This window comes from Spermophilus citellus (assembly GCF_964194105.1).
Source record: "Spermophilus citellus genome assembly, chromosome: 17".
NCBI classification, from domain to species: Eukaryota; Metazoa; Chordata; class Mammalia; order Rodentia; family Sciuridae; genus Spermophilus; species Spermophilus citellus.
Genome location: NC_138199.1, coordinates 33,502,144 through 33,528,578, shown reverse-complemented (window position 1 = coordinate 33,528,578; position 26,435 = coordinate 33,502,144). Strand labels below are relative to the sequence as shown.

The 26,435-nt window shown below is 47.3% G+C and overlaps 1 protein-coding gene across 2 annotated transcripts in view; it reads right to left on the bottom strand.

Annotated features, from left to right (window-relative positions):
- The window catches only part of RAB11FIP4 (RAB11 family interacting protein 4), a 113,254-nt gene extending 100,009 nt beyond the window's left edge, over window positions 1-13,245 (bottom strand). The window contains exon 1 of one of the 2 annotated variants that reach the window (XM_081271610.1): window positions 12,990-13,245. In XM_081271610.1, the coding sequence (XP_081127736.1) occupies window positions 12,990-13,148 (159 nt within the window). In that variant the 5' untranslated portion in view covers window positions 13,149-13,245. The remainder of the gene's footprint in view (window positions 1-12,989) is intronic. The other variant, XM_081271611.1, reaches the window with a different exon arrangement.
- Between the last annotated feature and the right edge of the window lie 13,190 nt (window positions 13,246-26,435).

The following is a 26,435-nucleotide window of genomic DNA, read 5'->3' as shown; positions in this document are numbered from 1 at the left end:
AATTATAGCAAGTAATAATGATCAAAATGTTATCGTGCTGCATTAGAACAAAACAAACCTCTGAGCATCAGAAAGAATAATGGAATGAATTACAACCCATTGGAAAAAAGAATTCATGAGTTCCTAGTCAGACTCAGGAAAAGGAGGTAGGAGACTTGGGGCATAGCTCAGTGGTATAGCACAGGCTTAGTATGCACCAAGTCCTAGTTCAATCCCAACACGCCCACACACTCGCACAGTAAGGAGCAACATGAAAACAATGCAAAGCTGCATTAGTAATCCAAACTGAAAATTTAAACAAGTCTGAGATACCATTACACACCTATTGAACTGGCAGAAACAAACTGAAAATACTACTCAGTGTCCATGGGGATGTGGAAAAACAGGGACCTGCATGCCTTGGGCAGGGTTTGCTATAAGAGAGGAGGAGACAGAGAAGGCAGGAGAGACAAAGAACCATCCAGATGGCACCAGAAAAGGGTGGCCAGACGCCCAAATGCCAATGCCTCTGGCCAGAAGAGGGGACCCACAGGCCCTTGATCCCACCCACATAGTGCCTAGGAAGTGGCAGCAGGTGTCTCCTGGCTGTGCCCACTTGGGGTCAGGAGCTCTGGACACCCATAGCAGACAGAGGCTGGTCCTCTGGCTGGCAGCCGAGCACCCACACTGGTGGAAGCAGAGCCCAAGGGACAGTCAGTGGGACTGAGGGAGGTCCAGGCTGGCACAGGCTACCCAGGACTCACCCTGTGGGGTCCCCAACCCTGGCTCCAGACAGCCCTTCTGGAGGTCACTGTCTGCAGAGCACTGTGGGGACTCCACTCTGCCTGCTCTGCAGAGGTCATTGAGAAGCCTGGGTTGACCAGCTGGCCCATGGACCTAGCCACGTAGGCCAGGTTCAGTGACGAGACATTTGCAAGGCAAATGTGTAGACACGGATGGTGACTTATGAGAGGACCAATCCTGTGGCTAGGGTGTGGGCACAGGAAATGGCATCAGGTGGAAAGGGGTCAACAGCTCACACTCGCTGATCATCATCATATGCAGGTCATAGCCAAGGTCAGGACAGGGTTTTAGACTATAGAAATCCAGTTCAGGGCTAGTTAGCTCTTTTTTTCCTATAAAGTAGTTTAAATTTATACATCAACAGTAACACCGTGAAGTTCGTTTAAAAATGAAGCACAGTTGCCCTCGGAAGGATTTATGGATAAGGTCAGGCCTCCTAGTTTCGTTGGCTCTGCATGTGTGTAGACGTTTTAAAGCCAGCGGTCACCGTGTACTAAGCTCAGGCCCCATCACCCAGTCACCCAGGCAGGAATTACAGGGAACTCGTGGGAAGTTCTGTGAACCACCAGGAATTGCCCCTTCCCCTTATCTCCACCCTCAGAGTCCCTGCTCCCTGCCTCTGAACAGGACAGGGCCCCCACCTCAGCCTCCTCACTTCCTCATTCTAGCTCCAGGCTACTTACAAATGGCCTCCTCTGAAATCCAAGGGACCCTCTGCTTCACCTCCTTCACACCTTAGGGATCAAATCCAGCCCAGCCCTCTCCACCTGGCTTCTGCCTGCCAAGCCGGCCCCTCTCTTTCTCACCTGCCTTCCCTTCCTCCAGGGGGTCTCTGCCTCTTAGGTCTCTCCTCTTGCATACCCATCCTGCCCTTCCAGCCCTGTGGGCCCTGCTCCAGACTCAGCCCCAGCGTCACCTGTGGACAGGCTTTCCCAAGGTGAAGCAGAGTGATCCAAGCAGAATAGATCTCCTGTTTTGTCCCCAAGCACTCCGGCCCTGTGCTTCTCACAGGTGTGCTGCCAAGATTTCTACCCTAGAGGAGAAGGGTGGTTTGCAAAGGCTGGGAGTGGGGCATGAAGGGGTTTTGTTGGTCCAAGCTACAAAGTGCCAGTAAGAGGAATAAGTTCTGGTGATCTATTACCCAGCAAGGTGACTATAGTTAGTGATTATATATTGTCTACTTCACAATTGCTGAAAGAGTGGATTTTAAATGTTCTCACCAAGAAAGAAGTATGTGATGGACACATTAATTAGCCTAATGTGTTCATTCCACAATACCTAAAAGTATCAAGGCATCACATAGTACAATATATACAATTACTATTTGACAACAAAAATAAAATTTAAAAAAAGATTTCTATTGTAGTCCACCTGCCCCACAGTAAGGCGCTCCCTTGGGAGAAAAATCCTATCTTATTCATCTGTACATCCTTCAGCCCCAAATATATCACAGAACAGGAGCTCACAAAAGTCTGTGAGGGAGTGGAAATGGACAGTTCACTCAGAAAACCAGAATTAGTGCTCACAGTCATATTAACTTGCATGTCAGGCATCGTGGTAAGGGCTTAACACATATAACTGACATTATCCCCACTTTATAAATGAGGAGACTGAGAGAGAAGTTAAGCAACTTCTCAGAGTCACAGAGCAAGTTAAGTTGTGTTTCTGGGTCTCAAACCCGATGTTGCTTATGCCAAAACCCCCAGCTCTACATGTTAGAACCAGTACGGGCTAAACTGAGGTGTTGGAAAAGGAGGTGGCGAGGGATAGGGGACAGAGAGGAAGAGGGGGTCAGGGCCCTCTGAGGCCTCAGGGCCTTTATGGCTGGAATAATCTGCACTTCAGGCCAAGGAAGATGGAGGAGCTGGAGAATGTGGTCACGGGGCCGCTGGACTGACCTAGTGGAGACAGAATCAGCCTGCCCAGGCCCCTGCCACACACAGTCCAGGCCTGCAGATTACAGCGGTGTCTGGTAGGAAATCTGAGCAGCCAGAGAAATTAGTGCCTCCTGGGCCTACTTAATCACCACCTGAACAGGAAGTGGAGAGATGCATCTTGCAGGGTGCAATTAGCTGGCAGCCTCCCTCCTCTCACCTCAGGTCCTATTGGCCCCTGACGCCATCCACAGAGGTCAACTTCCTTTCTCCCCAGCCCTACAGATCAGGAACCTACTTCTTCTCTCTCCTGGCCCCCAACTCAGACCATCCCAGGCCCAGAAAGCCAGATGAAGCCTCTGCTGTGCAGATTCTTCTCCCCTCCTGACCTCCTAAGAGCCTGGGACCCCCACTTGCAGGCAGCTTAGAAGGCAACTTTAGAACCAGACAGGCCTCGGGCTCGGGTTGTAGTTCAATGGTAGAACGCTTGCCTACCACGTGAGGCACTGGGTTCAATCCTCAGCGCTGCATAATTAAATCAATAAATGGGATATAGGTATTGTTTCCATCTACCAAAAAAAAAAAAAAAAAATCCAGACAGGCCTGTGCTCAAATCCTAGCTCTTCCACTTCCTGGAGGATCCTGCCCAACAAGCCGCAGGACTGGCTCCTTGCTTCCCTTATCCTTTCTGCCTATGTGGCTTTAGGAGGAACTCTGGCCATTGCACAGAGGAGTCCTGTGCCTGAAAGGAGCAGGCAGAGGAAAGGACTGAGGGCAGGCAGGGATGCCTGCGGTCCAGGGGCAGGTGGCCTACAGGAACGATGCAGGAGGCACCATGCTAGGTCTCTCAGGGATTCTTATCTCCAGTCCTCTAAACATTCCCTCAAATAAGGGTTAATGACCTCCATTTTCTAGACAAGCAAACCGAGGTCCAGCCATCATAATAAGCACCTTCAAAAATAACCCGGCTTCTCACTCTTTCAGGAAGGCCTCAGTCCTTGGCAGAACCCATGGCTTGCATGGGAAGTGAGAAATCATAAAAATAGGGCAGGCTTGTACTGGAGTGCTGCTGTCCTTCCAAAATTCGTCTGAGCCAGACAGTTCTAGCTCCTGACGCCTCCCGAAGGTCACCATCTGGCCCTTGTTCCAGCCTGAGTTCTCACCTTCCTGCCTTTCATGTGCCTTCCCCACATTGAGCCACTTGTCCCCCCTTGAAAAGGCCAGACCTGTTCTTAAGTCTGTGCTTAGGCCTCATGCATGGAAAGCAGTAAGTGATGGTCAGATGGCCACTGGAAGAATGGACAGATGGAAGGCTGGTGGAAGGGTGGGTGAACATGAAGATGGGAACAAGTGGAAGACAAGAGTGTCAATGGATGGGTGGGTGGGGAGGTGGCTGGGTGGCTGGATTGATCAACAGGTAGATGGCTGGATCTATGGCTGGAGAGGATAACAAGTGGGTAGATGGATGGATAAGTGGTTGTATAAACGGATGCACTGGGAGTAGGCAGGTAGATGGTCAGCTGGGTGGGTAGAGGGCAGGATGTGCAGATGGGGCACTAAGAGACAGACCTCAGCTCACTATATAAAAGAGAACTCCACCAGAGCCTGGTCAGTGCAGAATGGGGTTGTCTTGGGAATGGTGCAAGCACTGAATAATACAAGCACCGAACGGAAAGTCCCATTTGGTGACCTCTACTCCCCTTTGGTCTTGATTTGGTGAAAATAAGCTCTCTGTCTACCTTGTCCAGGTGCAGATCTTAGACTGGGACCTTCAATGGTAACATGCTCACTATATACCCATGTTCAATTAGTAAATGCTTTTGGAGGAAGCTGGCAATCTTTTCGGAGGTTGTTTTCTTGTTTTTGGTACTAGGAATCGAATCCAGAATGCTTAACCACTGAGCAACACCCCCAGCCCTTTTTATTTTTTGAGACAGGGTCTTGCTAAGTTTTTTAGGGCCTCACTAATTTGCTGAAGCTGGCTTTGAACTCACAATCTTCCTGTCTCAGCCTCCCAAGTTGCTGGGATTACAGGTATGTACCACCATTCCCATCAGTTTTTTTTTTTTTTTTCCTTTCTGTAAGCCATGAGCAAATGAGATGTGGGTTGGACTCAAAGCCTTGTGTCTAATGACAAGACAAGAGATCCTACAGTTTGGGTTCTGGCCACATGGAGTCTGCTTCCCTCTTGGATCACTGGTTTATAAACTTTTGGGTTCTGGGTTGTTCTGCACTCCTTTCTCAGGAGCACAGAAGCTATGGGCATTAGATCCTTAGCAATGTCCCTAAGGATGACAGACTGCAAGGAACTGGTGGTCCTGAGGGGTCTCCAGGGATCAGAAGATGCTGGGGATGGAGGGCTAGTGAGGGGAAGAAGGGTACTAAGAACCCCAAGTTCAATAGCAGGGTAGGGATGGCTGAAAACAAGATCTGCTGGAGTCAGCCTGGTTCTTGTCTACGTAGAGAGCATGCAAGGGGCAGCTCTCAACCAGAGAGGCTGGCAGGTGGGCAACTGGCATCCCAGAAAGAAGAGGATGCGACATGAGGGCAAGACGTGGCTATGTGCTCCAAGAAAAGATGCCCAAGGCAACCTAATAGAGCCTTGTACCCTGATTTTTTTTTTTTTATACTGGGGATTGAACTCAAAGGCATTCTGCCACTGACCTACATCCTAATTCTTTTTTTACTTTTTGAGACAGGATGTTGCTAAATTGCTGAGGATGGCCTCAAACTTGCAATCCTCCTGCCTCAGCCTCCAAAGCTGTTGCACTAGTGTACACCCCTGCACCTGGTGTGCTTGGTTTTTAAAGGGCACTAAATCACACCTGATTCAAGTGCTGGGCTTCTCCCTCATGCAAACTTCTCAGTTGCGGGCAGTGAGACCTAAGGGCCAGTGGGGCAGAAGAAAAGGGAGAGAGGACCAAGTGTCTGCCAGGAGAAGCTTGGCTCAGGCACCTGCCTTGGACTTATCAATCCACCCCTGGCTCCACCTCTGCACTTTAGGTCCGGCGGGGTCTCAGGTAGAAATCCTGGCTCCTCACGCCAGCCCTCCTCCATTTTCCCCATAGAGCAAGTAGCAGCCTACCTCCAGATTCTCGCCTCCCACAACCCTCTTCCATTCGGCTGTTTTCAAAATCCACCACTCCCCTGTTCCACACCACCTGACTGTCTCCTCACAGTCCCCCCATTGCCCTGCCCCTCTCCTCACAGTCTCTACTCTCCCCACCCCTCTTGCAGTGGCCAGAATGGTCCTGTTCAAACTTCAGTCAGTTTGACTTTCCACTCTGCTCAGAACTCTCCCAGGGCTCCACCTCATAGTAAAAGCCAAAGCTGCTCAGGGAGGACCCCACAAGCTGCCCACCCAACCCCTGCCTTCTTCCCAACCCGGCCTCTCCCTGTCATGCCAGCTCCTTCCTCTGCCCGGACCATGCTGTGCCAGACATCTGAAAGGTGCAGTCCCCGTTTCATTCCGGCTCCAACTATATGTCCATGGGTGAAATCATCTTAAGGGTGTCAGTTTTTGTTTAGTCCTTTATGTCTCTTTCTAGCGCTTCCTACAGATGTTTTTTATTTTGATAGTCTCTTTTTAGCTGCTCTTCCTCACTCTCATCAGAATGTAAGCTCCAGGTCCAGCTCTTTCCCAGTGGCTGGAACAGTGCTGGCACACGGTAGCTAGACAGGAAGTGTAGAAAGTTAAAAAAATTAACCTTGAAATCTGTGTTAAGGGTAATAGTAAAATATGGGGGTAATTCACTCAATAATTTTGGGGTGGGGGAAGACAGCAGCTAACCCAGGCATGACACACATTGTTCCCAAGCCATTTCCCCTCCATCTTGCTGGGATCTGCTCTGCTCAGCTCTTCAATCTCAGCTGGCTGTTGAGCTCCCTTCTGCACCCAACCTGGAGGGACCGCTCAGAACAGGAGAGGAGGGGCCCCAAACACTTACTCCAGGACCAAAGCAGAACCCCGCTCTGGTCAAACCTCCCGAAATAGACTGGGGACACCAGTGTTCCAGTTTGCATCAAGCCTCACTGGCCCAGCACCTGTGTGGGGCTGTGTCCAGGAGTCTGGTGTCCCCAGGCCCTCATGGCTGCCCCATATCTGCACTTCCCTCCAAGGCAGTGTTGACCAGCATAGAACTTCTCTGGATGGTGGAACTCTGACCTGAGGAAGAAGGAACAGCTTCTCACCCCCAGGTTCCAGAGTTGCCCACTCCGGGGCCACCAGTCTGAGCAGCCTGAAGGAATCATCCGGCCACCTCTTTCCCGATTCAAGGCTCTCCCTCTGCCCTCCCTCCTCGGCCCCATCTCCTTTCTCCTTCTTTGCCTCTTTGGTTTCCATTCTGGTGCTGGAGGAAGTTCCAGGTCCTGCTGTGACCCTGCCCAGCCTGGTGACCCTGAGCCCTTCAGCACCTACAGGTACAAGTGGAAAAGTTTTCCTCCCAGGCCAAACACACCAAGGGGAGCTTTGGATGCTTTAACACTTCAAGGTTCTCTCCCTACTGACCCCCTCTGAGGGCACCTTTTGCTGCTTAGAAGGTCTGATCCTCCCCAGCACAGGGACACATGTCCCTGAGCACAGGGGACCATGCTTATGCCCTGGCAGGCTTTCCACAACCATGGTGCTTCCTTCTCCTCTAGATCCCCAGTGTCTTGGGAATGACACTGTCATTCAGCAAGGTTTTGCCATATGGATTCAGGCTGCATCTAGAGTCTGACATGATCCTCTTGCTCTCTTGTCACGTATCACAGCCTCCTGAGAAGTCTCATCTCCAGGCTTGCCCCGACCCAGCTTCCGTTCTGAACACACACTTGATATTGGCTACCTGGGTCTTCCTGCTGCCTACAGGGACAAGCTGGTCTGGCCTCTGTTCCCCCCCCCACACACACACACAGCTTTTCTTCTGGTCACAGATGTGGGGGCCACAGCTCTTTCTTCCCCAACATTCTAATCTCTTCTCCTTATGAGCTGAAACAGTTGTAGTTCTGGGTTCCCCTGCTCCTGGAAGCCTGCACATCTCTGAAGGCCCCAGGGTGGGCTCCTGACTAGTGTCAGCTCATTGCAGTAGCTTCGATACCTACACTTATACCAAGTGGCCAGCATTTTCTTGCGGCAGTCACTAGACCAGAGGTGACATGGGGTCTAAGGGAACCCAATCAGGACCATTACTTGACCTCCTCTCAATAAGAACAAGGAGGCAAGTAGCTCTGTTTCTTCTGGCTATATCCAGGGGCAGCTACAAAGAAGAGGGAAATTACAGGCTAGTCCCAGGTTAGATAAAGTTCAGTTACTTCCCCCAAAGGACAAGCCCAGAGCCCAGAGGAGAAGGTGCTGGGTTAATGAATAGCAGAGACCTATTCATTACTTTTGTTTCCATTTTTTTTTTTAGTATGAAGGATGGTCTTCAAGTTGGAAAAGAGAGACGAATATATAAAAGGGAAATGTAGTACAAGATATCTCCGACTGCTTTCCCTCCCGTCCCCCCGGGCGTTGACCCTAGGACCTAGTGTGCATGCTGAGCATATGCTCTACCACTAAGCTGCACCCCCAGTCCTCTCTGCCTGCTTTAATGCCTTCCATTCTCTGACCACTGAAGGGATAGAAGAGGAGCTGAAAGATCAGAGGTGGACAAGGAGGAGAGGCTGAGAACATCAGAGACAGGTCTTAGTTCTTGACCTTAATCCCCAACAAATCCCCAGCCTAGAACAGCCTATTGAACATATCTGCAACTTTTTAGAAAATAATAATAATAAGAGCAGCAGATACAATTCTATGTTTCTTGTTTGTGTAGATACTGGATTATAGCTGGCTAGTTATCTATCTATCTGGTACTGGGGATTAAACCCGGGGGTGCTTTACCACTGAGCTACACCCCCAGTCCTTTTTATTTTTTGAGACAGGGTCTCACTAAATTGCTGAGGCTCTTGCAAAGTTGCTGAGCTGGCCTCAAACTTGCAATCCTCCTGCCTCAGCCTCCTGAGTTAATGGGATTATAGGTATGCATCATGGCGCCCATCTTACATGAGACTCTTTACACGTATTAACTCATTCAAGCCTCCCCCAAATCCTATAGCATGGAGATTATTATCAACCCCACTTCATGGAGGAGTAAGCAAAGGTCTAGAAAAGCTAGAAAAATAGCAATGAATCAGAAGTTAATGTGGGCTCGGGGCACAGCCATCACTTTATGTACTTTTCCTGTCTCTCTTTCTGTGTGCTGTACACCATCAGGGTCAGAACAATGCAATCCTCCCTGCTCTTCCAATCTTTGCATTCCTTAAGAGCAAAGTTTTCAACAAATTTAATTGTCTTGAGGCTGGAGTTGTGGCTCAGCGGTAGTGCACTTGCCTAGCATATGTGAGTCCCTGGGTTCAATCCTCAGCACCACATAAAAATAAAAGAATAAAATAAAGCTATTTTTTTTTAAAGTCAGTCTGAAAAACATTTTTAAAAATTATATTGTCTTCTCTTTTCTGCTATGAGTCCTAGGTCAATAAATCAGGGGATTATCACAGACCAACCCAATACACATACAACATTATCAACTGAAGCCCGTACTTTTTTCAGACTCTTAGTTTTTAACCAAACGTTCTGTTCTTCTTCCAGGATCCCATCCAGAATACCACTTTACGTTTAGTCCTCATGACTCCTTAGGTTTTACTTGGCTGTGATAGTTTCTCAGACTTCCCTTATCCTCAATGACCTTGACCATTCTGAGGGGAACCTATCAGGTATTTGGTAGGATGCCCCTGAGCTGGTATTTGTCTGATATTTTTTCATGATTACTCTGGGGCTATGGGTTTGGGAAGGGAAACCACAGAGGTAAAGTGTCATTCTTATTACGTCATATTAAGGGCACATACCATCTATATGACTTATCACTTCTGATGTTGACCTTGATCACATTCTTGGACTGTTCATCAGGTTCCTTCACTGTGAAGCTGCTCTTTCCCCTTTTTCCTATACTGCATTCTTTAGAAGAAAGTCACTGTACATTTCTTATTTAAAGCTGTACAGAGTTTCACTTCACCTCCTTGATGGGAGAATTAGCTACATAAATTATTTGGATTTCTACTGTATGGGAGATTTTCTTATTATATATTCATTCATTTAATTATGCATTTATCTAATCTTGTATGGCCTCATGGACATTTTATTTCATACTCTGAAACCTAGTTATGTTGTAATTTTTGCAAAGCATTTGATCCTGGTATCCTTGTTATTCTGGGGGCAGCTGGTAAAATGCAGACATTGAACCCCATATCTAATGAGTGATAACTACCCACTCTGGGGCATCCATGGGCTGGGAAATCAATGTTGCTGTTTGATTTTTTTTTTTTAACAAATGAAATACCAACTGTTGGAGTACACAGCAATTTTGAAGGAGCTCTGCTTGTGGGGGAAAATTATGCTTCTGATGGACACTGCATCTGCGAATCTGATGTGTAGTGAAGTGGGATGCAAAACGCCGTCTCCCTCTGTGAATAGAAGTGTCCCTACAGTGCCTCGGGCCCTGTCCGTGGTCCTGCCCTGTGTTCTTAATCAGCCTTGTGGATATCCACACACAAGAGCATCTGCTTCTCCAGCTACAGGCAGTATCTGAGAGTGACAGAGATCGGATGTCAAAGTCTCTCTCAGTGACACAACGTGATGAAATGAACAAGATAAAATTTAATCAGAATAAGGATCAAGTAACAAGCTTAGATTCAAGAAACTAATGACACAGGGGCTGGGGATGTGGCTCAAGCGGTAGCGCGCTCGCCTGGCATGCATGCCGCCCGGGTTCGATCCTCAGCACCACATACAAACAAAGATGTTGTGTCTGCCGAAAACTAAAAAATAAATATTAAAAAATTCTCTCTCTCTAAAATATTTTTTTAAAAAAGAAATTAATGACACAAACAGGCCTGATCTCTTCAGCAAGTCAGAGTTATGAGGGAGAGGGGCAGTGGATAGCCAGATGCACTACACAGTCCTGGAGAGAAAATGGTCTTAAACAAATCAGCCTAAAAAGTGGACATTTTCAGATCAAATGAGAAATCTGGAAAAGGTATCTGTACAAAATGTACCAAAAATTTATTGAAGCAGAAAGGTGATAATCATTTATTAGAAAGAAATTAGGTTACAAAATACTGTACAGGGTATGATCTCATTTCATGGAGAAAATCTACATATAAGCATGGAAACAGCTCTAAAAGAATGTGACCAAAAAGATCACCCAAGGCTCCTTGGGAGATAGGAACATGATACTTTTATTTCTGATTGTCTGTATTTCCAATTTGCTGTACTACATATATACCACTTCTGTAATAATAAATGGTTATGGTTTAATAAGGGAAACAAATCACTGTCCCTCCCCATGAAGGATCCATGGCGGAGGTTTCTAAAAGAGATCCTTGAAGATTTCAGAGGCCAGAAACTTATCATGAATGAAGAACATGGACACTACTGAATAGGCAGCCCCCCCCCCCCTGAGCTGCCAGTGATGTGACGGGGTCTCCTGGTCCAGGCCCTTCACATAACTGCTAGAGAAAGTCACATGATTAGTCAATGGCAACTCCAGGGCCAGAAGCCAGAGGTTTTGGCCTCTTCTGGGCAGTAAGAAAGTAACTTCTGGACAAGGGTTATTTGACATTAAACTGGCAAGATGGGAGGAGGGAAACGGCAGCAGTGCTGTATTAAAATATTTAAAGGCTGCCACATAGAAGAGAAATCCACATGAGCCCCTGTGCAGAACCAGATGACTAAGTGACAAGCAGGTTTGTATCTGGAATGTAGAAGTCTCTAAAATAGGAGCTGTCCAGCTTGAGGGTAAGGTTGTGAGACTTGGAGCATGTGGTTGAGGCCAGCGGCCTCCTGCCAGAGGTTTCTGGGAGGCCATTCCAGGACTGAGGCTCTATGGTTCTGGAATCTCCTGTTTCAGCCAGAGCTGGGTGATTTCTCTCACCTGCAGCCAGTGTCCTAGGTGCTAGGGGACCGCTCAGCCTACCTCAGATGGGAGCCACTGGCAAAGGGGAGGTTTTGCTGGCTTTGGGGGAAGAAGGACCTTGGTGGTGGCAAGCAATGCCCCTGAGCAAAGCCAGGAGAGGCGGAGGACAGGCTCCAATAGGAACCATAGCATGAGCACCCTGGGATAGGGACCTGAGTCCTCAAACCTGACACCTACCTCACTCTCTTCCACCTGCTACTCTCAGGGATTCCCAGGTCCTGGCCCCTGCCCAGGTACCCAGGGGGGATCATCATCACCTCCCACTTGTCAGGCAAGGAGACATGAGTCCACTGGTCATCACCCAGCACCACCCATGTTCCAAGATGCCAGGCCTTTCCTGTCCTGGGAACAGAATTCCAGCTAGTGCCCACTAAAGACCCATGACACCAGGCTCCCTATGTAAGGCCTGAGGTCTTGGGTGGCCTTGGAAATCCACTGCTCAGGTCTTTTGTCCCCGTGAGAGAACCTTGACCATTGCTCAGTGGGAAGGAGATTAAGGGTGAGGAATGCTCTCCAGTCAGGTGAGTGGCTTGTACTCCTCCCCAAAACACAGTCCCTGTGCTGACCGTGGTGAGAGGTACTAGCCTCTGGCATTTATTGATATTACACTGGCAGCATAAACCTGAGATTCCAGCCATGCTAACAATCCACACAACTCCTGCTTTCCACCATGAATGTGGCCACACCACGGGAAAACACGCTGCTCAGTTATCAATTCCCAGGCTTGGCTCTGCTGGCCTGTCGCAGCCAACACAGTCAGCTGCCAGCCAGGCCTGCATGGGAGGTCACCAGGCACTGGGCGAGAATCCAGGATGGCCCCAAACAGACCCTCCTCCTGTGTTTGTGGCAGGGGCTGCAGTCAAGGCTAAGTGCCCCTGCTTGTCCCTTGGGCAAGGCCCAGCAGGGTGCACAGAGTGCCCCCCCAACCTCCACCGCAACTTGGTCTTCAGAGGATGGGGGTTCCAAGGCCACATTTTGACAGCTCCCATCCCCAAGAACCCACCGGGTTCAAAGATTGCTCAGAGGAACCCGCACTGAGCCTGACGCTTACGCCAGCAGCCCGGGGCTGAGGGTGGAAAGCAAGGGTCCGACTGGGCAGGGGTGACCCCGGGCCCGCGGTCCCTGACCCTAGCAGAGGGTATGGGGTTGGCACAGGTAGGATTCCTCTCGCGAAGCAAGCCACCGCCTTGGGCTTGTGGAGTGCGGAGACTGGTCCCAGGCGTGGGTGACACGGCCGGTAAGCTGGGGGAGGGGCGACGCGGAGGGCACCGAAGCCGGGCTCGCGAGGGCAGCGGGTTCAGGGACAGTGGCGCCGAGGACCGGCCGGGCGCGGCCGCCTTACCTCCTCACCCTGGCCGAAGCGCAGTCCGAGCGCCGCGACGCGCTCCACGCGCAGGAAGCCGTCGGGGTCGCGGCCGCACACCTCAAACACCTCGCGCAGGCGGCGCACGGAGCGCAGCAGAGCCGCGGGGGCGCCCGCCCAGCCCGCGCCGCCTGCCATCCGGGCGGGCCCCGCAGCTAGCCCGAGCCCCGCGCCGCGCGCCGCGCCCGCCGCAGCCCGCCCTGCGCCGCCATCGCCGCGCGTCCTGGGCCGCCGCCCCGCCGCCCGCCTGGGTCTGCGACGCGCAGCCTCCGCCCGGCGGCGGCCGCTGGAGTCAGCTGCGGCGCCGCAGCCCCGCCGCTCGGGTGGGGGGAGGGGAGGGGGCAGGAGAGGGGCGGGGGCCGCGCGCGAGCCCGAGGCTGGCGGCGGCGGCGGCGGCGGGGACGCGGCAGACAAAAGGAGCCGCGCGCGGCCTCGGGAGTGGGGCAGCACTCGCCCACAGGCAGCGGGGCGCGCTGCCGGCAGCCGCCTGCTTTACGGACTCAGTTTCCCTCGGCGTAACCGCCTCTTCCCCTGGAGACCCCGGAGGGTGGCTTGCCGCGCCGCCAAGGGGCGCAGCGAATGTTCTGAAATTCAGAGCTGCCCCCAGGCCCCGCCCCTCCTGGAAGAAATCAGGGTTCTGAGACCGGAGTCCCGCGACCACCCGTGCCGGGTCCAGCAACCCCTCATCCATCAGCCCTAAGTTCTTGGCCCCTCTACCCCGTGGTCAACCCATCCCTGCTTACTGTGTGTGCCTTTTGTTAGCACCTGTTATTTACAGAGCTCAGTATGTTCCAGGTGCGGTTGATTCTATTCTGAGGAAGCTGAGGTTCAGAGAGGATGGACTGTTTAACCTAAGGCACACAGCTTGTGAGAGGCGGGGCCGGGATTCATAGCCAGATCTGGAAGCATCTAGACTCCATTCTTCCAAAGAACAGTCTCCAGACAACCCTCTATGGTCTGAGGGCCACAAAGTCTTCTCCAACAGCATTTGTGGAGCCTGCTCAGAGTGAGGGGAAGGTGTAAAGAGGAACTGGCTCAGTTTGGAAGAGGGGACTTGGAATGCGGTGGGGGAGGTAGCGAGGACCAGGCACAGGCAGGGGGAAGAAAATACGAGGCCCCCCATTAGGCTTCCCTTCCTCAGGGGCCAGGGATACATGAAGCTTTGGAGATGTTGTAGCTCCCCTTCCCCACCCCCGTTTTTCACACTCTCACTTCCTGGCAGTCCTATCCACCTCAACCTCAGAACCCAGGACAGAATCTCCAGCCTGAGCTACACTTCTGCCTCAGCTCCTCATTCTGACTCATATGCCGGCTCCCCTACACTCTCCTGGCTCTAACTCCTTGCTCAGCATTAGAAGCCCTTGTGGTAATGGTTGCCCTCAGCACAAGTACAGGCTTTGGCTGAACTCAGTCCCCCTTAAGATTGCCAGTTTAGCAGACAGGGTTCCTCCTCCAGGAATCTTTCCCTGGCACCCCATCTTGTCTTCTAGTCTGAGTTCTAGGCCCTTCTTCCAGATGTCCACTTAGTTTTGTATTTCTCTTCTTCTATCTTCCCCAATATGCTGGGAAACCCTCCAGGGTAAAGTATGTCTTAATCACTTTATGTCCCTGATCTCCAATCAAGAGTGGACCCAGAAGAAGTCCCTGCCCAGAGAAGATGAGTTGGACCTGTCACCTGCTGGAGCTGAGAGCAATGTAGTGACCCAGACAGGAATTGCAGTGGCCTCCCTCTGAACCCAAGTTTCCTCCTTTGCAGTTGTCCTGCTCAACCTTGAAATATATTCTGCATTTATTTCACGGCTAGCTGGATATCCCTCTCAGCAAGAGACCAACAATTTTTTGAATTTTTTGTTGTTGTAAATGGAAACAGTACCTTTATTTCACTTATTTTTATGTGGTGCTGAGGATCAAACCCAGTACCTCAAATGTGCGAGGCAAATGCTTTGCCAATGAGCTACAACCCCATCCCAGGATACCAACATTTTTGAGTCTCAGTTTCCTTATGTATATAATGGGGTTAGTAATATCACTCTTTCTTTTTTTTTTTTTTAAAGAGAGAGTGAAAGAGGAGAGAGAGAGAGAATTTTTAATATTTCAGCAGACACAACATCTTTGTTGGTATGTGGTGCTGAGGATCGAACCCGGGTCGCACGCATACCAGGCGAGCGCGCTACCGCTTGAGCCACATCCTCAGCCCCCGTAATATCACTCTTACTGGACTACTGAAAATGAGAGGGAGTGCATTACTTGCCCTGTGAACAGCAGGAGGAAGTAAAGGAGGACAAGGGGGAAGGCAAAGAGGCCAAGTGCAGGAGATCCATCCAGGCCCTTGGCAGGAAGGTGGGAGTGGGAGCTGGGACCACTGCCTGCCCTGTTAACCCTAATAGTCATTCCAAGGTCAGCTCTCACTTATTTTCTTACCCAAGGTGCTCAGCACAGAAAGGAGATGGGAAGAAGCTGGGGCTCCCCCTAGTGGGAGCTTCAGAAATTACTCTCAGAACTCTGGGAACAAATCCCCCAAAAGCCGGGGACAGGACATCTCTGGGTTTGCCACATTCCTTTTATTGAGTACCTGTGTTGTATTGGGCATGCTGGGGAACAGAAAAAAAAGGAGAAGTCACAGCCCCTCTCCTTGCCAAACTTGATACTTGCAGTAATAACACGTGTGATCTACAGTGAGGTCATGGCTCTAGAATCCCAGAAAAGCCTGCTGAGTGCCAACACAAAAGCCCCTCCAAGATGCTTCCATTTCTAAGGTTCTTGGATTCTTACAGGTGGATCTGGGACCAGGACCCCAGAGCTTCCAATATCTTGATCTAAGAGTTCAAAATGTAGCTCTGTGTTGGGGCCTCACTGCAGAACTGGGAACCCGGAGTGGAGGTGTTGCCCCAGGAAAGCAAGAGGTCTCTTGGTAAAGGAATGAGCAAGATGGCTGAGCACCTCCCTTCTGTCTCCCTTGAGTTCCAGGTGATCTCTGATTCTCCAGGTGATTTCCAAAGCTGCAGCAGCCTCAGCAGGCTGGGACTACGCTGGGAAATACACATGGACAGGGCAGCTGGGATTCAGGAAGAAATAGATTTGGCCGTGTCCCCACCCCACTAGAACACCTCAGTGGCTCCCACAGCCTGTGCTGGCAGGGATAGTCTTGACCCATCAAGAATCAGTTTAGCTCCCCTTTGCCTGAGGTTTGGGTGGGGTGGGGGTTTTCCCTGTCCCCTCCCCCTTTCCATTCCTCTGGCCAATTCCTGTCCTTCTAGATTCTGAGGAGGTGGCACCTTCTACGGAAAGCAGTCCCTGACCATGCCCTCCCTCACCCCTGGCCTGCCTGTCTCCCCTGTGCTTCTACAGTGGAGAAGAAGAACGTGGACGCTGTGGGGGTAGGGCTGTGGCCTGAGTTAATATATGTATCATCAGAACAATGCCTGCACACCTCTATCCCTAACACAAATGCATCTGGGAAAAGGTATGAAAGGTTTCATGAGTGGCATGAGTTCCCTGAGAATGAAGACTGCCTGTTTCTCTTTTGATCTCTCTAGTTCTCTCAATGCCCACTACACACACACACACACACACACACACACACACACACACACACCTGCGAAGGAATCAATTAAGGAATGGGCAAAGATGGTGCAGCAGCAGACTGAAAAATGTCACCTCCTAACGATACCCATGTCCTAAACCCCAGGGTCTGTAAATGTCACCCTAATTGGAAAAGGGTCTTTGGAGATCTGATTGAGGATCTGGCAATGGGAAATTATCCTGGGTTGTTGAGGAGAAGAACCTAAATGCAATCACATGTATCCTTAGAAAAGAAGGATCAGAGATAGACTTAACATAAAAAGAGGGTAGTGAGGAGTGGGGGCAGAGATTGAAGTTTGGAAGCCACCAGAAGCTGGAGGAGCCAGGAAAAGAATCTCCTGAGAACCTCTGCAAGTAGCACAGTCCTGCCAATATTTGCATTTCAGCCTTCTGGCCCCAGAACTGTGAAAGAATAAATTTCTGTTGTTTTAGCCATCCTGTTGCAGATAGCTTAGGGCAGCCCAACAGCCACAGTAAATGAATATATATGGTTTAAATATCATATGTAAGTTTAATGAAAGGTTATGGGTTTTAGAATTCAAAACAGCTGAGCAATGCACCAAAGTCTGCTACTCTTTAAACCCTGGGGTTCTGGACAAGTTAGCTTCTCTAAGCCTCAGTTTCCTTGTCTGGAAAGGGAGGATTATAGTTCCTTACTTTGCAGAGGTCATACTGCAGGAATTTAATAAGAAAATGTTTGTGCCAGTGCCGGGCGTGGCTGGCATGTGGTGGTTCTTCTTGTGTCAGTATGGAGTGGCTTTGGACTAGTGTCGAAGAGCGTGCATTTCTGTATTTCATCCATAGGTCTTGACTTCAGCATCTATCTTGTCAGGAAATGGGGCAGGATTCACAGTTCTTCCTGCTCACAACCCTCTGAGTTTTGTTATTTTTTTTAAACCATGAATAATTTTCACTTTGGAGGGGAAGAAGGTGGTGTGAACTTCTTTTCCTTCTTCACCTGTTTCAAAATAGACCTCGGTCTGGAGAGAGGGGAGGGGGCATTGCTCAGAGACACAGCCAGCTCTGCTTGTAGGTGCTGGGGACCCTGACTGGACTGGAGGCAGAAGGGTGCATGTAGCAGGACATCTTGGGACCTCATCCTTCCTCTGCTGCAGGACTTCACGTCAGGAAGGGTGCCCACCCAGAACCTTCTCCAACTATCAGAATCAGGATTAGCTGCTTGCTAAATTTCCTTCCAGGATTCTTAGAAGAAATGGTGAAAACTTTACTAATTCTACCCAAAGTGGGCTCCAGATCCTATCATCAGCTGCAGAAATTACCTGTGAGAGTGGCTTTCTGGAAGGGCATTCACCTGTGGGTTCCTCAAGGTTTAGGAAGCAGCCTCCTGCCTGGGTCTCACCTCCTACTGTCATAAGCTCCTGCTTCTGGCCTTTTCCTCTACTGCCCCCTTCTGCCTAACAGAAAAACTCCTAAATCCAAGCTTGGATTGCAAGCAGGGGAGGCCCTTTGCAGTTCTAATGTCTTCTTTCTGCAACACCATTGACCACACTCAGGTACACATTTATTAAGCAGTTATTATATCCCAAGCATTGTGTGGCGGACTCCAGACTCAACAAGGAGTGGATCATGCCCGCTTGCCTTGCACAGGCTGTTCCTCTCCCTGGGGTGGCCTCCCTCTCTTCTCCTATTTATCTTCAGTTGCCACCTCCTCCAGGAAGTCCTCCCTGAGTCAGTTGCTCTCTCTGCTCTCTTCCCCTTCTACAGTGTTTTCATGATATATGGTGATGCCCTGTCCATCCACTGTCCCTGGCCTGGTCAGGACACTAGGCCCACTTCTTAAAGCTGAAGGGATCATTTCAAGATCAGGAAAAGGGATGCAGGGTGAAGAGTCAAGGGTGAAGGCATGCTTTAAGAGGAGTGAGAATGGGGATGAGGCAAGTGGCAGGAGCCGGAGAACTGAGGACAGTGGGCCACAGTTAGGTGTGCACACCTCCCCATACGTCCACAACCCTGCATGCTTTATGTTCTCTAAGGCAAGGACCCTCCCCATCAACCCAGAGAGACTGTCACCTGGGAACAGAAATACTAAAGTGACAAGGTCTCTGGTAACCAGTGCTTTGGGTGAGGGAGTTGCTGAAACTCTCCAACTCAATAATACTAATAATCCCCTAAGGAGGGAAAAACAAACCCAGCTCCCTAGAATCTAAATTGGGCAAAAAGCCTTCTTTTGACAAAAGGAAACAGATAAATATGTTCAAGAGATGACTGATAGTTAATTCAGTACCTCAAAAATTCTGCTATCATGAATACCTTTTATGAGTACCTTTTATAGCTGGGGCTGGGGCTCATTGGCAGAGCGCTTGCCTCGCCCATGTGAGGCACTGGGTTTGAGTCTCAGCACCACATAAAAAAATAAAACAAAATAAAGATATTGTGTGTCCAGGTATAACTAAAAAATATATTTAAAAAAAGCATCATCATCACCTCTTAAAAACAACCTACCTTTTGTTTTTCAAGTATAATGTTCATTGTAAAAATATAGACAAATGTTAAAAAGAAACAAAACATGAATGATGTGAGAAAACATGAAGATATGAGGAAAAAAAAAAGAACAGCATTACCCTAGATTAGGTAGAGAGAAGTGATGGGAAGGGAGGGGAGGGGTTGGGGAGATAGGAAGGATAGTAGAATGAAACAGACATTATCATTATTGCTGTGTGTATATATGTGACTGCATGACCAATGTGATTCTGCAACCTGTATACTCAGAAAAATGAGATATTATATCCCATCTAATTCAAATGTGTGATATGTCAAGGTTATTGTACTGTCATGTGTAACTAATCAAACAAACAAACAAAAAAAGAAACAAAACAAAGATTAACCACTGTTATTAACACTGGATGCATTTTCTTTTTATATTTTCCTATATATGAACTATATACACTACATATGTGTGTGTGTGTGTGTGTGTGTGTGTGTGTGTGTATATATTTGTATTTATTTACATAATTGAGGATCAGCCTTCATGTACAATTTAAAAACTCTTGATTCTATTAGAAATTTCCCCCAAATTAAAACACTACTCTTTAAGTCCCCCGCCTTACCCTGCCCTACTTCACTTTTCTGTGGTGCTGGGGATGGAACCCAAGGCTCCCACATGCTAGGTTTTTAAACACTCTACCACTAAAACACATCCCCAAGGCTTGCCCATTTTTTAATATTTATTTATTTTCTTTAGTTTTTGGCAGACACAACATCTTTGTTTGTATGTGGTGCTGAGGATCAAACCCGGGCCGCACGCATGCCAGGCGAGCGTGCTACCGCTTGAGCCACATCCCCAGCCACATTTGCTTGCCCATTTTTTAAAAACAAAATATCTTTAGTTCTAGATGGATACAATAATTTTATTTATTTTTATGTGGCACTAAGCATCAAACCCAGTACCTGACACATGCTAAGCGAGTGCTCTACCACTGAGCCACAACCCTAGCCCAAGTAGTAGGTGAATATAGGTGATTTAGCCAACATTCTGGTTGTCTTCAGAAGTTCTGATATTATAAATAATACTTTTGACAAAAGTCTTAGTTCATATTTGTCTAATAAGGCTTGATTCCTAGACACAGCATTTCTGGGGCAAACAGCGTGGACTTTTATTTTTTAGTTGTAGTTGGACACGGTGTCTTTATTCTATTTGTTTATTTATTTATTTATTCATATGTGGTGCTGAGGATTGAACCCAGGGCTTCACATGTGCTAGGCCAGCGCTCTACCTCTGAGCTGCAATCCCAGCCCCAGTGTGGGCATTTTTAAGTATGGTGACACAGAAAATGAGGCATAGTGCATGTGCAAGTTCACCAGACCAGTCTTGACTGTCACTAGGTAATAAATCCATCTTTACTAATTTGACAAATGAAAATGGTGTCCAAGCCTAGTGCAGACATGCCCATAGTCCCAGCTACTGGGGAGGATGAGGCAGGAAGATCACTTGAGCCCAGGCGTTCAAGGCCAGTGTGGGTAATAATGAAAACCCATCTTTAAAAAAAGAAAAGAAAAAAAAAAGGATCCCACTCTTTCAGTTGCTTTTTTTTTTTTAAACTAATGAGTGCATTAACACTTGTCACCATATAGTAATTACAGTTGGTACAGTATGTCCTTTGTATGGATTAGCCATTCAGATTTGCCCTTTTTGTGTTTTCTACTGTGCCTTTTCTTACAATGAATTTCTATGAACTGTTTAAAATAAGACCAATCAAAGGCCATTGGTTAGACTTTTAATCTTGTGATTTTTCTTTTGGACATGGGACATTTTAAAACCTAGTAAGGCAGTCAAAGCCTGATCTTTAGGATTTCTTCCATTGCTTCTATGAGTCCTTCTTTATGGTGACAGCCCCTAATGTTTTTGCCAACATTTCCAGCCAGCCTGCTTCCTTTTGACAGTTTTTTTTTTTTTTTGGACCCTATGACTTGGTGAAGCTGTGGGACAAATTCAGCAATGACTGTGAGCAGAAGTGACTGCACATCTGGCCTGAGTCTTTGCTTACTGATAATGCTCTGTCCAATCTGGTAGCTACTAGCCACATGTAATTATTCACACTTAATTAAAAATTAAAATGAGAACTATCAGCTTTCATTCTCACTAGCCACATCTCTAGTGTTCAACAGCCACATGTGGCTAGTGACCACTGCAGCAGACAGGGCAGCCTGGATTCTCTTTCTGGCACCACATGGTAGCTGATCAGTCACTCTGGGGGCTTAGGAAACTGGGTTGAGCAGTTCTGCTGACCAGTGATGGATGTGTAGCAGAACGGAGAAAACACTTTTGTGGCTTTGAAGCAAGAGGAATTTGGGGGTTACTTGTGCTTTCTTTTTTTAACTATAGCATAAAGTGGACCTGCTAGCCTGTTCCATTCTATTTATCAAGTCAAATCACCATTATATCACAGGTTTTTGGCAGTGCTGGGGATGGAATCCAGGACTTTGTACATGTGAGGCGAATGCTCTACCAGTTAGACCTAAACCCTACCACAGTTTTAAATATTAAAAAAAAAAACTATTTTTTTAACTAGTAGGGAAAGTTTCCAATTACGCTCTTAATTTTTGTTTCTTAGCCACGCTTTCTTGTTTATTCTCCAAGGTGAACTGGGATCATTCTGTCTGGATACACTCTTCTTGCTGGGATCGTGACTGGAATTGTGTTTGACCAGGACATTCATGTGGGAAAAACTGGTATTCCGTGAGAGTCACTTTCCCCATCCAGAACCATGGTGGACCTCTCCATTTACTGGGTGCCTGTCCAGCTGAGCCTATCACGTGTCTGTCTGCTGAGATGCATGGTGCTGAGTCAGAAGTGATAGGAGAAAAATAAGGACAACATTGTGACTTAAAAAAGAGCCATTCTCTATCTTTCTATCCCTTGGAATGGCCTCTTTTTTTTTTAGTACTAAATTCCCTATTGCCCCAAAACCCAAAATCACTGATTTGTGTGTATGTGTGGTATAGTGATTGTTTATTTCTAAATATATAAATTGACTGTTTTGAAAAACTTACTGATCTGTGAAATCTCAAAATCTGGATTATTTTTTTCCTTTCACAGTGCAGGGGGTTGAACCCAGGACCACACACATGCTAGGCAGGGGCTCTACCACTGAGCTGCTCTCCAGCCCCAGGATTAGAGTTTTCAATAGGTTTGACTTTTATTATACAGACTATCTCTGTCTTGTTTGGGATTTTGCATTGGGGGTGCTAGAACGAATGGGTCTTTGTTCTTGTTTTTCTGTTTATAGAGTTCTCTGTTAACATAAAGCCTTAAGTGTCACGTAGCAACCATCTACTGAATACCTTTGAACAAAGCCTTATCCTCTACTGGAAGCCCACAGTCTAACCAGGGAGTTAGGAAGACAGTTGCTGATCATAGCACTGTAAGGAGGAACTGTCAAGGGAGCAAGAGAAGTGCTCTCAACACAGCTAGAGTTAATTTAGGAAAATAAGGCAGTTTGCTGAATGACTGCTGCAAACACCAAAAGACTTGGGACTTTAGTAATGTTTTTTTTTTTTTTTTTTTCATCTCCTTGTAGAACTCTATGGGCAGTACTGGTGCAGTTTCTGATAGATTGCCTAATTCCATTCTGCTTTCATCCACAAATGACCGAGTAGGGAAGTGAGCATCCCGTCCCATCAATTTTTCATTTTACTTTGACCCAGATTCATAACATCTAGAATTGTTTTGAAAGAAAGCTGTTCCCTATTTTTGTGGTCTGGGGCTAAGGTATGCTTTCATATGTTTTAGATGTAGGAGATTAGGCTGCATCTACATGTGAGACAAAAGAATGGAGGACAGGAAGAATTTAGTAAGCCAATTTCTTTGTAGTATACTGCTTTCTGCCTGCGCGCTTCTCTACTCGGCCTTTTGGGGAGAGTTTCTGCATAGTCTCAGATTACCTCCTGCATGTTATAGACTCCCAAACTACCTGCAACCGCTCATTGGATTTATCTCCTCCTGGACACTTTCAAGATCCAACTCCTCAGTTGCTAATTCTGCTGGATTCCCTTCAGGAACACTGTCCATACTTTGGGGCACCGCGATTGTCATTTATGTGGCTGTTTTCACAATTGAATCTTAAGATCTTATAAGGAAGAGGCCAAGATTTCTTGTTCTATTGTATTTGCAATTCTCACTACAGGGCTGGGCCCAATTATAGCCAATCAAAAGTTTCTTTGAACAAAAGAATACGAGGTTACATCAGTTGACATTTTCTTCCTGTAAGAAGACGTAATTTGGCAATTTTGTTTTTTAAGTACTAGGGACTGGACCCAGGGGTGCTCTGTTACTGAGCTACACTCCCAGTTCTTTTTATTTTTTGAGACAGGGTCTCACTGAATTGCTAAGGTTGGCCCTTATGATCCTCCTGCTTCAAGCTCCTGAGTCTCTGGAATTATAGGTGTGTGGCGCTGAAGCTGACTTTTTTTTTTTTTTTTTTTTTTTTAAATCTATGGATCTCATTAAGTTGCCCAGGCTGGTCTCAAATTTACAGTCCTCCTCCCTCAGCCTCCCAAATCACTGAAATAACAAGCAGGTGCCACTGCATCTGCGTTGACAATGCTTTCTGGGGGAGGGGGGCCCTGTTCAGTTATCAGCGGCCACTTTGCTGGGGGTGTTCTGAACCCTATAACCCAGAGGCTTGATCCTCTTTATCCTGATCTGCTTGGTTCCTAGCATAAATATGTGGTAGAAAACCTACAGAAATTTTACAGTATCTTTTTAAATTTTTTTGGATATATACAGAATGGTAAGAAAATAAAAATTTGGCCCTATTTAGGAAAAATGTATGAAGCTGCTTTGGGAACTTTAAATATGCATATTCATATTTAATATGTATACATATATATATACAGTATAAAGGGACTTTATAGTTTCATGTGACATTAAGTTTTCACTTATGGATTAGTGAGCACTTCTAAAAGAACAAAATCTGAGAGATTCAAACCAACAATGACTACATTGCTAGAGCGTGGTCCTAATAAAGAAATATAATCGACATTGCAAGTTTTTTTTTTTTTTTTTTTTTTGGTACTGGGCACTGAACCCTGGTGTGCTTAACCACTAAACCACATCCCCAGCGCTTTTTTACATATTTTATTTTGAAACAAGTTCTCACTAAGTTATTAGGGCTGGCTTCAAACTCACTATCTTCCTGCCTCAGCCTCCCAAGCTACTGGGCCAGCCCCTTTTTTATGTTTTGAGACAGGGACTTGTTAAGTTGTCCAGACTGGCCTTCAATTTTTGGTACTCTTACCTCAGCTTCTTAAGCTGCTGGGATTATAGGCGTGTGCCACCACACACAGCTAAATGGGTCTTCAGTGTAACTCACTTCAGTGAGACACTCCTTGCTTGCGAAGAGAATCTGGATGAGATTGTGTTGGAGGCTATTCTGACATATATAGTGAGCAGGCCAAGCCATTTCACTGAAAGAAACTGAGGAAGACCTAGGGATGAGGGTAATTGCTACAAGATGTTGGTCACCACTAGGGGCTTTCCTTGGTGATGGTAGGGAGGGGTAGGAGGAGGAACACAGGGATGCTATCACTTGGTGATGTGTCAAAATTCTTGCTTTCAGCACCTTCTGCCCCTCCCCAACTCCCCAACTGTTCAGGCCTCGGGCATTTCAGAATTGCCAAATGGGCCTGGCCCACATCTTTAAGGAGCAGCTTGTCCAGGAATGAAGAGGTGTGATCTAGAGGGTCATCAAAAACCAAAACAACCCTAGTGTTAACTAAGATGCTTTAGTAGGACATAGGGGGAAAAGATAGCTATTCGCAGTATCTGAGTTTCCAGTTCTCATTCCAGTGATCCTTAAGCCTGGGTGCAACCTTGCTTGAGAAGCTTCAGACACATTCGTGCACATACTTTTCACATTCTCTCAGGACCAGCGGTGGCAGGGGGAAGGGGAGTGTGGGATGGACCAGAACACTTTCAGGCTATCCCAGCCTTCCCATAGAAGACCAGCACTGGCCTCTGATCTTTTTCAATCCTTTGATTGATGACATACTGCTACCCTTCTGAGGACAGCTCTGACCTGCCCATAGGGTTCAGGGTGGATTTTTTTCTCCCCTAGGAGTGGGTAAATGAAATAGGTAAAACTCAGGATCGGTGGCTTATACTGTTTACACAGGTAGTGTCTGTGGGGGAAAGTTGAGATGTCCGAGAGAATTGTGGGGACCCAATATATGACCTCTGATTGGTCAGAGGGTCCTGGCATTTCATTTAAAGATAAATCAGCCTATTCCAGAGTCATCTTTGAGTTTGGCAGGCCCTAAAAAAGCATTTCACCAAAGTTATTTTACTTTTGAGAGGTTCTGGAAATACAAACATCTTTCCCATGGGGGTGAGGAGAAGACCCAAAAAAACACCCTTAAAAGAAAGGACGAGGTTTAATGTTTCAAAAGATCAGGGAGAAATGGGAGGAAGTGATAAAACAGAATTTACACCAAATAAAACAGAGCTTGATGCATGTGAAGAAATTAAATAACTCCTCACATCTCAGAGCAGATTGAATTTACATTTTACTTAAAAAAAGGAAGGGGGAGTACATACACAAGGAAGAAATGGGATGGGGAACAATAATACTCTGAATCTGATTTCTACAAGTTTCCCCTACAGTGATTGATTTTGTCTGTTGGGCAGTATTTCTCCTGCTGGCATACAACTGCTTACAATATTAACAAGGGTGTAGACTAGGGAACTGCCAAAGTTTAGGCCTGATAGAAAGGAGACTAAGTTATCATATACAATGTAAGTTTACAATACACAGCATTTTCTTTAAATGATGTAACGCAGTCGCAGGAAGAAGTTAACAATACTAACACAAGAATAATCAAATTTTTGTTTGTTATCCATATACAGCAACTAACTGCTTTACAAAAAAGCAAAATAATACAATATATCATCACATGTATTTACAGGGTAGTAAATATACTTTTCTGTCAAATTTTACACAAACTATTTACAGGTGAATATACTGCATTAAAAAAAACTGTGGCTGACACTAAGTGAGTTTTTGTATAAGTTTGTTGCATAACATTGAATAAGACATGCATTATTATGCCTGGGGGGGGGGGGGTAAATGTAGAAACAAAAAACAGAAAACAAAACAAAAAAATCCCCAAAACCCCAAATGGAAATTGAAAACCCCTAAAATCTACAAACCCAGAAGGATTGCTGGCTCACACTCTGTCCTCACCACTGGGACATTCGTCCGCCTAATGTGGTGTCCTGGTGCCCAGCTCAGTAACGAACAGGTGTGAGTAACTGACGCATAGAGTATTGTACCTCCATGTTAGCATATGAGGGCAGCTCCTGGGACAGGAGCACTGGCATAATAG